At 49.8% G+C, this 14,311-nt stretch overlaps 1 protein-coding gene across 3 annotated transcripts; it reads left to right on the forward strand.

Moving 5' to 3' along the window:
* The first annotated feature begins 905 nt into the window (after positions 1-905).
* On the forward strand, positions 906-14,272 carry tsc22d4 (TSC22 domain family member 4). Of its 3 annotated transcripts, none has more exons than XM_085256140.1 (5): positions 906-1,270; positions 3,197-3,873; positions 4,569-4,702; positions 11,116-11,164; positions 11,772-14,272. In XM_085256140.1, the coding sequence occupies exons 2-5, from the start codon at positions 3,223-3,225 to the stop codon at positions 11,919-11,921; spliced, it is 984 nt and encodes a 327-aa protein (XP_085112266.1). In that variant the 5' UTR covers positions 906-1,270; positions 3,197-3,222; the 3' UTR covers positions 11,922-14,272. The 3 variants fall into 3 exon arrangements, with proteins under 3 accessions (XP_085112266.1, XP_085112264.1, XP_085112265.1); XM_085256138.1 differs by having other exon boundaries at positions 908-1,270; positions 11,113-11,164; XM_085256139.1 differs by lacking the exon at positions 906-1,270 and adding an exon at positions 2,602-2,725 and having other exon boundaries at positions 11,113-11,164.
* The last annotated feature ends 39 nt before the right edge of the window (positions 14,273-14,311 follow it).

Genomic DNA, 14,311 nt, shown 5'->3' on the forward strand with positions numbered 1-14,311 from the left:
GGGATCTTCTGACCTGTGAATTTCCCCCAGAGAGCCGAGGTTACCGGAGACATAAATAAATACACTTCACGATTCACATTGATCTGATTTGAATGATGCAATATTCAATAAATTCTGGTAATTGGATTCCACGAAAGCGTGTCAACAGGAAGCAGAGGTCCGACGGCACGTGCACGCACATGCTGCTGAGAGCAGAGGTATCACAGGTTTCATCCCTCTGGACAAAAATTCACTGAAGCAGCAGAAAAAGAAAACAACGCTTCACGTTGGAAGAACATCATGAGTTCTTTATCTACAGCTTTCAGTACCAATAATCAACTATGTGCTGCAGGCCTTCAGGCTCCCAGTCGTTAAACCGTGACGGTAACGTCTGTGGACCCAGCAGTCCTACCTAATTATCTCCACCCTTCCTGTTTGATCGACTGCAAGCAGGTATCTGCTATAAAACGCCAGGCCAGGAAAATCTGCTTTGTCTGTTTCCTCCTCAGCTACACAAAGACATCTGCTCACAGCGCCAGCTTTGGCTAAATGCATGTGTACAGTGAGGCTGAGATTGCAGAGGAATAGTGAAATAATTTGAACGCAGGAGCTTCAGAGGGTTCCTTCGACAGCACGCTGATCTGAACTCTAATACTTGTATGATTTATATTATTGTTCATTATAATATTTATGAGCTGAGCTGAATCCGGTCAGAGGTCAGTGCTGACACGCAGGCTGCTCAGTAACGCTCGCTTTCACCTTTAAAGACACACGTGTGTGCACTTTGAACCAAACTTTATTGACAACACGTTTACGGTAAAGACCCCTCCTCTCTCCCCACTGCGCAGGCGCTAACTCTGTCAGAGTCTGTCGTGCACGCGCACGTCGGTGCTCGGACGTGATCCGGATCGGACCCGGACCTGGCTGCGCGTTCACGAGCTGGTACAGAGACGCGCACGCTGTTAGGATGGAGAGGAAGAGGAGGAGCGTGCAGTGACGGAGCGCAGGGTGTTTGTTTACAGAAGAAGAGGAGGAAGAGGTGAAGCTGCGCCTCAGAAGAGTCTCGCTCCTGAAACAGCGCGAGGAGAGGAGGAGGAAGAGGAGGAAGAGTCCCCAACTTCTGACTCCGTAAACTTCCTGCACGCTCCACGGTCGGGCCGTGCTACCGCGCATGCGCCCTGAAGTTTTCACCCCATCGGAACACAATGGACCGATTGTGACGTCACCGGTTGCTTATCCGGATCTGAACCAGTGACGGCGGCGGGAGCGCGCCTCGGCTCAGCGCGTGACCGTGAGTGTTTACTGAGAAGTAAACTTTACGTAACTTTTGTTAAAATCCAAACATGTTTTACAAACACACGTTTGACAGACACACAAAGACACACGTCAGCTCCTCCCTCCACCGTGTCCAGAACATGCAGCTCTGCTGACACAGGTCGTCGTTGACCTTCATCGACCTGTGGCTCAGGGTGCGCTGGTGCTACAGGACACCTTTAGGTTCGGACACGGTGTTCGTTATGGACACGCTGTGGTTTCCACAGAAGACCAACAACTCAGCACCGCTCGGGTTCAGATCCAGGAGGCCGTTCCTCCTAACCACACCCCTCCAGGTCTCGCTGTCGTTGTCCATATGAGCACTGACGTCTCCCAGCAGGACAACAGGGTCCCCAGGTGGGGAACCCTCCAGCGCCCCACCCGGGGACTCAAGGAAAGCTGGGTACTCAGAACCGTTGTCCCGCGAATAAGTGCAGACGACAGTCACACTTAACTGCTTCCCACCAGGGAGGTGACATTCCACGTCCCAGTTACTAGTCTTGGTAGCCGGGGTTCGGCCCACCAGGGCTGCCTGACACACGTTGCACCCGACCCCTACGATGCCTCCTGCGGGTGGTGGGCCTCTTTTTACCTTTTTTGGCTGTGCCCGGCCGGGCCCTAACGGACTAAGGCCCGACCCCCAGACTCTCGCACTCGGGCACCCTCGCAGGTCTGGCTCCAGGTCGGGGCCCCGGTAACTTTATCCCAGGCAGGGTGAACATCACCATTAAAGCTGTTTTTTAAGTTATCGTCCCTGCAGAACCGTCTGCACCATGAGATACTCGTATGCTGAGATCTCCAGTAACTAGTATCATCTGGAGTACAGTCAGATTCTGACGACACAACAGCAGAATTAGACTGCTCAGCAAAAACAAATATGGCTTTATGTTATGAAGTAAAAATGTAAGTGAAACACAGGAAGTGCAATCAAAACAAAACAGGTGGGAGCTGGTCTCACTGTTTCTTACATACAACCAAAAATCAATAACTTTGTTTACAAAAGCTGTAATTTATGTTTTATTACAGTTTTATTAAAGCTCAAAGTTTTGTTGAAGCGGTGTTTCAGGCTTTGAGGGTCAGTTAGCAAAGTGACCAAAAGTCTGTGGACACACCTTCATGTTCAGAAACCAACATCATCATTATCACGTGGTCCACCTTAACTCAGCTAGCCAATCACAGCACAGCTCTGAGAACTCTGAGTGCCTCACCTGACCCGGAGAGTGAAGGGTTAAACCCTGCAGAACCTAAAAAACACACACACACACACACACACACACACACACACACACACACACACACACACACACAGTCATGTTGTGCAACAGTCTGAAGCAACACAGCTGAGCAGGGTGGAGTGAACAGGAAGTAGAGAAGAAGCAGAGTGGGATCTGCAGGGCGGTGCACTCTTCTGGACAGACAGACTGCACGAGGGGTGAGACACGTTACTGCTTTTACTCGGACCTCTGCCTCCACACACTGTGTTGGTTTTTGTGCTCTACGGGGACCTGGGTGTGTACATGCTTCTCTGAGGACTTCGAGTGTATTGTGTGTGTTAGTTTTTGTGCTTTATGTGGACGTACCAGAGGTCTGTGCATCTGACGACTTAGTCCACTGATGTAGACCACCTGCGTTTATTGTGAGGCTACGTCCCCAGGATGCGGATCAACACACGTGCACATGCTCAGTGTGTCCTGTTTGGACATAAACAGCAGTGAATGTTAGGAGGCGTACCTGTCAGGTGTCTTCACACTGGACTGTGGTTAAAGCTGAACTTTGACCCCTAAGCTCCTCCTCTGTAGATCAAAAATCCATGTTTATTCTTAATTGTGTTTAATTTTTTAAGCTTGTGTCTCTGAAATGTCCCCATAAACCACATTAACTGGTGTACTCTGCTGTGTGTCAGTGAGCCTGTGGAGTGTGTGCGTGAGAATGAGTGGTGGTAAAAAGAGGAGTGGCTTTCAGATCACCAGCGTGACTTCAGAGGTGAACCAGAGTCCAGCAGACCAATTGTCTCCTAGCGCTGTCCTGCCCATCATCCAATCAGAGGTCTCTCTGCAGTCCCCCCTCTGCAGCCCTCAGGGAAGCTCCTCCCAGCCAACCACACCCTCTCTGAAGAGGAAGTACGTCTCCCTCGATGGCGGGCAGGGGGCGGGGTCTTCCTCCAGGTTCAGGGTGGTGAGACTAGTGAGCGGAGCCGGCGGCGGAGGCCGGGGTGAATCGTATCGTCGCGGGCGATGGATGTGCACAGAGTTCACAGAGCGGCAGGAAGGCCCGGGGTTCAGGCGGGTAATGGACAGCATGAGACACGCCCACTCCTTGGAGTCCCTGGAGATGATTGGCCGGGAAAGCGAGTGGGGTGGAGTCCACTCTCAGGACAACACCCATATGCTGGCTCAGCACGTGCTGCACAGCGGCCCGCCTTCACCCACGCACCAGACGCCAGCTAATGTCCGGCTGCTCGACCACAAGGAGTCACGCCTTGTGGTCGAGCAGGGCTTAGGCTCCACCCCTCCACCACCTTCACCCCGCCCACGCTTCGCCCCAACTCCTCTGCGGCTGGATGTGGACGCCTCAGGACGGGTAAACACACACACAGACACTCGTTTTAATGCCTTAGTGAGGACATCAATCTGACATAATATTTTTGCTAGCCTCTTACCCTAACCCTCAGAAACGACCTAATCTGGACTAACCCGGACTAGCCCAGACCTAATCTGGACTAACCCGGGCCTGACCAGAACCTCATTTAACTCCAAAGCACAACCACAGTGGGCTTTATGTTCAAATGTAAAGAGAAAACCCACCAATCAGCAGCCATATCCCTACTCCTTTGTGAAGCATTTGGTTCCCACAAAGACATTTAGACAAGTATACACGCACACACACGTGTCCTACTGCCTGACTCAGGCGTGATCTCTGCACAGGTGGAGGCTGTTAGCTGCACGCCTTCTCGTTTGCGACGTAGCTGAGTTAGCAGCACCTGTTCTGCTCTGCAGTTTCACCCCTGACACACTAGGGGGCGGTGCAGCTGCTAACAGAGGTGGGGCTAGGGCGTCAGCTGCTTGTGATGTCACAGCTGCAGCTGATCGAGCTGATTGTTGATCAGGTCATTGGAATAATAAAAACATGTACGTGCAGCAGTGACATCAGCGCAACATGTGACATCATCATGACATCACTGAGGAAACCCGCTGGTATATAAAATGAATCTTTAATGTTAGAACATTGCTCGTTGTTTTTACGACAGTCACTCACACCTGTGTCTCACCTGTCAGTCTGTCCTCAGGCTGTCTCACTCTCAGCCTGGCTCCCCCCCTGCTGGACTGTACCAACCCCCTCTGACCCCCGCTCAGACGCCGTCAGGCTTCAGCCTGGACCGCACCATGTTCGACCTGCCGGGGGACGCCAGGTGAGTGTGTTTAACAGGTGTTTGTGATGTCACTGCTCAGTGGGAGGAGTCAGGATGCTTCTCAGAGGTCAGCTGATTAGTTTTCAGTGTTTGGTTTGTTTGTGATTGATCAGGTTGATTGATTGAATGATGAACCCGGACTTTCACAATAAAAGTCCACCCTGTTTGAACTGCGTGCGTCTTAGAGGGCGGTGATGTCATACAGTTTCAGGTAACAGCCAATAAAACACCTGAGAGTCAAACTGACATTAAAGACAACTAATGGACCAAAACGCCTGGAAACCAACCACAGAAATGTCAGCGATCAATATCAGTGATCAGGAATTAATTACTGATCAATACCAGTGAGTGATTACTGATTAGTTCCAGTAATGAGCAGGCAGTTGGTCGTTTCCATGGTCCCTCCGTCTGAATCAATGGGCCTCTGTCTGCGAGTGGGCGGGAGAAGAATGCTGCTGCTGCCTTGCCATTGGCTGAGACCGTGAGTGGGCAGGAGCTGGCAGGCAGCAGCCAATCAGAGAGCAGAGATGTGTGGGAGTGACAGAGAACATGAAGATCTGAAGTCTGGACGCACCTTAGTCTGAAGACAACATCTGGATACAGCTGCTGACATTTACACACCTGTGAGCTCACAAGGAGGCAGCCAATCAGGGGCCACCTGGGAAGGCGGAGTCAGAGGTATTACGATTACATTAAGCTGATTGGAGTTTGCTCTGATGGTGTGCTGTGATTAGTTGGTGCTCTGTGGTGAAGTTCTCACTGGATGTTTCCTGTTGTGCTGTGCTGTGATTGGACTGGGTTTTTTTTCAGAGTGCTGTGATTGGACTGTAAAATATGTAGCTGAGTTCTGATTGGCTGGTGTTTCAGTGGGCCTCCATCAGCTGAAGATGTTTGTAGGTGAGAAGAAGAGGACCTGTCAAACACGTCCTCAGCGCCGTCTCCCTTCGACTCCGCCCCTTCCTCCCAGGACTCTGCAGCTTGTTGCTAAGCAACTGGAGCCTCCAGTTGTCTTACGGGATCATACAAAGGTCAAAGGTCGTGGCTCAGCTGTCAGGGAGTCCTGGCCAAGTTCTAGGACATCGATCCAAGAACTCAAACCACGGGTGACTCAGAGGTCCCTGACCCCTCCCTCCAGAGCTCAGCCTGTCACAGAGGCCCGCCACCGATCCACCAATCAACCACAGCCATCCCAGCGACCCCAGAATCCTCTGCGTCACACTGCCCCGCATCCTCATTGGTCAGTTCCTGCCAGGGCTTCACCCACCGGGCAGGGCTCTGAGGCCACTATGATGGCTCTGCTGCTGTTCTGCAACAGGTAACCACGGTAACCCGGGCGGGGTTCAGATTCACCTGCAAAATAATAAATATGTGATAGTACCTGTCCAGGGCACCGTCGTAATGGAGATTTATCATTTCAGTGGGTTTGTTCATGGTTAGATAAAGTAATAACAGGTGAGAAGAACATCTGTGCAGATTAGAGATGGACCGATCCGATATTACGTATCGGTATCGGTCCGATACTGACCTAAATTACTGGATCGGATATCGGAGAAAAATAAAAAATGTAATCCGATCCATTAAATATCACGAAAGTACCTCACAAAACTTGCAACACGCTGTAACTCACCTCAGAACGTTAGCACGTCGGAGCAGTATGCATCACGTGATAGAGCGGCTGTGGCATGCGGGACCTGTCGGTGGTCTGGATAGCATGTGGAGCTTCGCTAGCAACCCGGCATTTCATCTCCGACAAAGTTATCCCCGAGAGAAGTAAAGCAAGTGTGTAAGTCCATCTCTGAATGTTTGTAAAGCATTCCTGCGTTAAGCTTAACAACTGATATATGGAGCGAATGCCTCTTCTTGCTGCTACTTCAATCATGAAACTGCTTAATGATCAGCTGATCGGCTTTTCTGTCGCGAGTCCGTGTCTCTGGTTTGTTTTTGGCCCACTTTGCACCAGAAAGAGGAAACCAGCGGCTGAACAACAGCAGCACGTTTAAGCTTGATCAGCTGTTGTTAGAATGTATTTAATATTACTTTCTACTCCAGGATCTTTTTCTACGTAGCTGACGCTGGTAACTGTGCAGGGGTGGATCTAGCAAAGTTTAGCCAGGGGGGCCGATAGGGCATTAATGAATGAATAATGAATGAATATTCTTTATTGTCATTGTCACAAGTACAATGAAATTGAAAGATGTCTCCGGTCAGTGCAACATCACGAAAGATAAATACTTAAAAACTATAATAGATATGATATAAAAGATAGAAATACATATAAAATACAGTATTCTCATACAGTAAATACACCCAAGCAATCCAGGCCTAAGGCCCCATACAGACACTCAACATACGACCTAGTTGATATATCACTCAAACAATCAATCACTCAGTCAATTTGTTAGCGCATCCAACAAAACATGTCTGAAAGCATTCCAACATCAAGGGCACAAATGACAACAGGGGCAATGAAAGTCATCTACTTTTAGTAGCATTGAGACATGATATTGCAATTGGGTAGAAACTGTGTTTGAGTCTGTTAGTCCTTGTGTATGTTGTTCTATACCGTTTACCTGAAGGCAGCAGTTCGAACATGGAGTGTCCAGGGTGTGAGGTGTCCTTTATGATGTTATGGGCTCTTTTGAGGCAGCGGGAACTGTGTAGGTCTTTCAGTTTGAGGAGAGGGCAGCCGATTGTCCTTTGGGCAGCGTTGATTACTCCCTGGAGTGCTTTCCTCTGAGCCACTGTGCAGCTAGCGTACCATATGCCTATGCAGTACGTTAGTATGCTTTCGATGGACATACTTTTCTTTCTTATTCTCATTTAAAATGTCGAGCTTTTAATAAATAATTATCTGAATCTTACACCCAAAGTTTTAATTTGATGTAAAATGAATAGAAGTCAATTACTGTATATAGTGACTATTAAGTCTAATATATATATACCCTAGTAAGCTATAGTACTTTTTACTTTGGGAAGGTACCATCTGTGCAGTCTGCAATTTTGTTGAAGAAAGATGTTGAATCTATTTAATATTTCTTGAAAAATAATTGATTTCTGTGCATTTTTTTCACACTGCATCAAATTAAGGTTGATTACGTCGATTAAGCATCATGAGGTGGAGCGTGAGGGGTGGTTCCCTATTTTTTATTTATTTATTTTTGTTGTTGCTGGGAGTTGGAACCCTATTAGTTAGGTTGCTTAATATTTACGCTAAGTACTCTTTAAAATACCAGAATAGGGAGGATGGTGTAGGTTTGAGTTTATTAGATTGATCAGTATTGCTGAACTATGAAATATATATTTTTTTACATATAGGTATAACAGAATAGCTTTAGTGTAGTTGTTGTTTTAAACTTGAGTATGAACTTATACAAAATGCAGCAAGATATTTTAAAAAACAGTTTTGTTGATTAAAAAACACTATATCGGATTCATATCGGTATCGGCAGATATCCAAATTTATGATATCGGTATCGGTATCGGACATAAAAAAGTGGTATCGTGCCATCTCTAGTGCAGATGTGGATAAAGGTGCTGATAACGGTCATTCACCTGTCTCAAAGTCACCTATCAGAGAGTCACCTGCCTTTCTCACCTGCCTGTCTCAGCTGCCTGTCTCTCACCTGTCTGTCTCACCTGCCTGTCTCTCACCTGTATGTCTCTCACCTGTCTGTCTCACAGGCCTGTCTCTCACCTGCCTGTCTCTCACCTGTCTGTCTCACTTGCCTGTCTATCACCTGTCTGTCTCTCACATGTCTGTCTCACCTGCCTGTCTCTCACCTGTCTGTCTCTCGCCTGTCTGTCACCTGTCTGTCTCACTTGCCTGTCTATCACCTGTCTGTCTCTCACCTGTCTGTCTCACCTGCCTGTCTCTCACCTTTCTGTCTATCACCTGTCTGTCTCACCTTCCTGTCTATCACCTGTCTGTCTCTCACCTGTCTGTCTCACATGCTTGTCTCTCACCTTTCTGTCTTTCACTTGTCTGTCTCGCCTGCCTGTCTCTCACCTGCCTGTCTCTCGCCTGTCTGTCACCTGTCTGTCTCACTTGCCTGTCTATCACCTGTCTGTCTCTCACCTGTCTGTCTCACCTGCCTGTCTCTCACCTTTCTGTCTATCACCTGTCTGTCTCACCTTCCTGTCTATCACCTGTCTGTCTCTCACCTGTCTGTCTCACATGCTTGTCTCTCACCTTTCTGTCTTTCACTTGTCTGTCTTGCCTGCCTGTCTCTCACCTGTCTGTCTCACCTGCCTGTCTCTCACCTGCCTGTCTCTCACCTGTCTGTCTCACAGGCCTGTCTCTCACCTGCCTGTCTCTCACCTGTCTGTCTCTCACCTGCCTGTCTCCCACCTGCCTGTCTATCACCTGTCTGTCTCACCTGCCTATTTCTCACCTGTCTGTCTCTCACCTGCCTGTCTCTCACCTGTCTGTCTCTCACCTGCCTGTCTCTCACCTGTCTGCCTCACTTGCCTGTCTCTCACCTGTCTGTCTTTCACCTGCCTGTCTCTCACCTGTCAGTCTCTCACCTGCCTGTCTCTCACCTGTCTTTCTCACCTGTCTGTCTCTCACCTGTATTTTTTTAACCTGTCTGTCTCTCACCTGCCTGTCTCTCACTTGCCTGCCTCACCTGCCTGTCTCTCACCTGTCTGTCTCACAGGCCTGTCTCTCACCTGCCTGTCTGTCTCACATGCCTCTCTCTCACCTGTCTCTCTCTCACGTGTCTCTCTCACCTGCCTGTCTATCACCTGTCTATCTCACCTGCCTGTCTTTCTCAGCTGTCTGCCTCTCACCTGTGTGTCTCACCTGCCTGTCTCTCACCTGTGTGTCTCTCACCTGTCTGTCTCACCTGCCTTTCTCTCACCTGCCTGTCTCACCTGCCTGTCTGTCTCTCACCTGCCTGTCTCTCATTTGCCTGTCTGTCACCTGCCTGTCTGTCACCTGTCTGCTTCACCTGCCTGTCTCTCACCTGTCTGTCTCACAGGCCCGTCTCTCACCTGCCTGTCTGTCTCACATGCCTGTCTCTCACCTGCCTGTCTTTCACCTTTCTGTCTCACTTGCCTGTCTATCACCTGTCTATCTCACCTGCCTGTCTTTCTCACCTGTCTGCCTCTCACCTGTGTGTCTCACCTGCCTGTCTCTCACCTGTGTGTCTCTCACCTGTCTGTCTCACCTGCCTTTCTCTCACCTGCCTGTCTCTCACCTTCCTGTCTCACTTGCCTGTTTATCACCTGTCTGTCTCACCTGCCTGTCTGTCTCACCTGTCTGTCTCACATGCCTGTCTCTCACCTGTCAGTCTCTCAACTGTCTGTCTGTCTCTCTCTCACGTGTCTGTCTCACCTGCCTGTCTCTCACCTGCCTGTCTCTCACTTGCCTGTCTATCACCTGCCTGTCTCTCACCTGTCTGCCTCACCTGCCTGTCTCTCACCTGTCAGTCTCTCAACTGTCTGTCTGTCTCTCTCTCACGTGTCTGTCTCACCTGCCTGTCTCTCACCTGTCTGTCTCACTTGCCTGTTTATCACCTGTCTGTCTCACCTGTCTGTCTCACCTGCCTGTCTGTCTCACCTGTCTGTCTCACATGCCTGTCTCTCACCTGTCTGTCTCACCTGCCTGTCTTTCTCACCTGTCTATCTCACCTGCCTGTCTGTCTCACCTGTCTGTCTCACCTGCATGTCTCTCACCTGTATGTTTCACCTGTCTTTCTCACCTGCCTGTGTCTCACCTGCCTGTCTCTCGCCTGCCTGTCTCTCAGCTGTCTCTCACCTGCCTGTTTCTCACCTGTCTGTCTCACCTGTCTGTCTCACCTGCCTGTCTGTCACCTGTATGTCTCACCTGTCTGTCTCTCACCTTCCTGTCTCTCACCTGTATGTCTCACCTTCCTGTCTCTCACCTGTATGTCTCACCTGCCTGTCTCACCTGCCTGTCTCTCACCTGCCTGTCTCTCACCTGTATGTCTCACCTTCCTGTCTCTCACCTGTATGTCTCACCTGCCTGTCTCACCTGCCTGTCTCTCACCTGCCTGTCTCTCACCTGTATGTCTCACCTGCCTGTCTCACCTGCCTGTCTCTCACCTGCCTGTCTCTCACCTGTCTGTCTCACCTGCCTGTCTCACCTGCCTGTCTCTCACCTGTATGTCTCACCTGCCTGTCTCACCTGCCTGTCTCTCACCTGCCTGTCTCTCACCTGTATGTCTCACCTGCCTGTCTCACCTGCCTGTCTCACCTGCCTGTCTCTCACCTGTATGTCTCACCTGCCTGTCTCACCTGCCTGTCTCTCACCTGCTTGTCTCTCACCTGCCTGTCTCTCACCTGTCTGTCTCACCTGCATGTCTCACCTGCCTGTCTCTCACCTGTCTGTCTCACCTGTCTGTCTCACCTGCCTGTCTCTCACCTGTCTGTCTCTCTGTGTCTTGCAGTAGTTCCAGTACCAGTTTGATCGCCATCGACAACAAAATTGAGCAGGCCATGGTGAGTCCTGTTTCTACGTTTCTAGTCGTCTATCAGGCGTCGATCTATAAACCTTTGTATCTGTTGCTGGTAGATTCTGTCATGAAGACATCAAGTCGTCTGTTGTTTTTCTAGTTGTATATTTACTCTTTGCAGTGAGAGAGAGTTTGTCTGTGACTCTGTTCCTGTGTAGATATTTCAGTTCTGTAGTTATTTGATTTCACCTTGATTTAAACGAGGATAACCTGACTCCTGAGGTTAAGGATCTGTTGTGTGAGAGGGTCCTGACTGAGAGACAGTCAGCAGTGGTTAAACAACAGCTGTAAAGGTTTCTGAGCCAACTCTGATGGTGGTCCTCCGTCAGGTCGGTCCTGGCTCAGTTTGTCCTCAATCTGAGGTTGAATGCATACATTCCAAGTATGCATGTAGAGCTGTTCAGATCTGTCCCTGCTGCTGACGACCATAAATGTGACACCGTTCTGTGGTTACAAACGTCTCTCAGTGAGGACATATGAGCAGGAGTTCTCCTCTATGCTGATGATGCTGTTAATCACACAATGCTCCCTCTGTAGGACGGGCTTTATGATTGGCTAGTTTATTTATGCACATCACGTGTGTGTGTGTGTAGGACCTGGTGAAGAGTCACCTGATGCTGGCGGTGAGGGAGGAGGTGGAGCTTCTGAGAGAACAAATCAGAGAGCTGCAGGAGAGGAACCGGCAACTGGAGAGAGAGAACCACACGCTGAGGGCGCTGACCCACAGCATGCACACTCAATAACACACACACTAACACACACACACACTAACACACTCACACGTGCCGTCATGTCAGGGTTAACAGGACGGCGTTCCGGCTCCTGCGTTTTCTGATCAGCTGATGCTTCAGAGACACTCGCTGTGCCCTCCTGCTCGTCCTCCTTCATGTACCTGTAGTACTGTTGAACTGCAGTATTTGTGGTACTGTGTACTGATGAAAGGTGTGTGTTTCTGTGTGTGTGTGTGTGTGTGTGTGCAAGTACTTACAGCATCTGACAAAAGTGAGCACACCCTGACATTTCTGTAAATGTTGTGTTAGCTCCTTTCATGGGACAACATTGTAGGTAACAAAAGAGAGAAGACCCGAGGTGAAAATGTCCAAACTGTGGCCAAAAGTATTATGTTTGGCCACCATTATTTTCCAACACTGCCTCAACTCTGTTGGTCATGGAGTTCACTGGAGCTCCACAGAGTGCCGCTGAATCCTCTCCCACTCCGATGACATCCTTGCACTCCTCCACCTTCCATTTGAGGATGCCCCACAGATGCTCAGTAGGGTTTGGAGACATGGTTGGTCTGAGCACTGACAGGCTGACCCTCCACGCCTCTGCAGCAATGCTGGCAGCACTCATACCTGTTTTCAAAGACAACCTCTGGATATGACACTGAGCACGTGCACTCAGCTTCTTTTGTCGACCATGTCCTGTTAAACTGCTGGATGGTCTCGACCACCGTGCTGCAGCTCAGTTTCAGAGTGTTGGCGAGTCACGTGACACCAGGGAGGGAAAATGGCTAATCGGGCTCAGTTTGGACATCTTCACCTATGGCTGTACTCACTTTTGTTTCCCAGGGATTCAGTCACTAATGGCTGTGGGTGGAGTTATTTAGAGGTGACACCAAATGTGCACTGTTGTACAAGCTGCTTACTTTACATTGTATCAACGTGTCAGATTGACAGTGTGTCCTGTGAAAAGATGTAACGAAATATCTCCAAAAATGTGAGGCTGTGCTCACCTCTGTGAGATACTGTGTGTCTGTGTGCGAGTGTGTGTCTGTGTGTGTGTGAGTGAGTGTGTCTGTGTGTGTCTGTGTGCGTGTGTGTGTGTGTGTGTGTGTGTGTCTGTGTGCGAGTGTGTGTCTGTGTGTGTGTGAGTGAGTGTGTCTGTGTGTGTCTGTGTGCGTGTGTGTGCCTGTGTGTGTGTGAGTGAGTGTGTGTGTGTGTGTCTGTGTGTGCGAGTGTGTCTGTGTGCGAGTGTGTCTGTCTGTGTGCGAGTGTGTGTGCCTGTGTGTGTGAGTGTGTCTGTGTGCGAGTGTGTGTGTCTGTGTGTGCGAATGTGTGTGTCTGTGTGTGCGAGTGTGTGTTTCTGTGTGTGCGAGTGTGTCTGTCTGTGTCTGTGTGCGAGTGTGTCTGTGTGCGAGTGTGTGTGTCTGTGTGTGCGAGTGTGTCTGTGTGCGAGTGTGTGTTTCTGTGTGTGCGAGTGTGTGTGTCTGTGTGCGAGTGTGTCTGTGTGCGAGTGTGTGTGTCTGTGTGCGAGTGTGTGTGTCTGTGTGTGTGTGTGTGTGTCTGTGTGTGCGAGTGTGTCTGTGTGCGAGTGTGTGTGTCTGTGTGTGCGAGTGTGTCTGTCTGTGTGTGTGTGTGTGTGTGTGTGTCTGTGTGTGCGAGTGTGTCTGTGTGCGAGTGTGTGTGTCTGTGTGTGTGTGTGTGTGTGTGTGTGTGTGTGTCTGTGTGCGAGTGTGTCTGTCTGTGTGTCTGTGTGTGTGTGTGTGTGTGTGTGCGTGTGTGTGTGTGTGTCTGTGTGTGTGTGTGTGTGTCTGTGTGTAGGTGTGGAGGACAGTGAGGATGATGGGTGGAGTCAGCAGCTCAGCTCCAGGCAGCAGAGGTGTTGTCAGAAACCGATGGACGAGTCAGAGCTGATGGTTTGAAACTCCTTCTTTGAGAGCCCCTCCCACCCCGAGGAGGTTACTTCCTGTTTAAAGGGAGTTTTTCCTCCCCACTGTCCCACCGTGTGAAGCACTCGGAGGCGACTGTTGTGATTTGTGCTGCAAAGTAATCGTCCAAGGTGTCCCGATGATGTGTTTCAGTGTGGCTGCTGAGGAAGGAGTTGCTTCATCAATTTGAACTGTAGCTCAGGATCAGCGGGCTCCGCCCTCACCATGGGTCAGGCTGGACCCACTGTGACCCCTGATCACTCACACACACAGACACACACACACACACGCATCCTGTAACACAGTAACCCAGAATGTGCCTTACTGACCTCACCTGACGGTGTGGGCGTGGCCTAACGGTCGCACCTGGGACTGTTTGTATTAGCCGTCCAGATGCTGATGCTGATGATGAAGAGTAGAGTCTAATAAATTAATAAAGCCTTACAGACTGATGTTTGTGTGGTCCCTCTGTGTTTGCTGTCT

This window comes from Mchenga conophoros, linkage group LG3 (assembly GCF_057382185.1).
Source record: "Mchenga conophoros isolate Kocher_MC1m ecotype Shallow Benthic linkage group LG3, M_conophoros_male_GT1.1, whole genome shotgun sequence".
Taxonomy (NCBI): Eukaryota; Metazoa; Chordata; class Actinopteri; order Cichliformes; family Cichlidae; genus Mchenga; species Mchenga conophoros.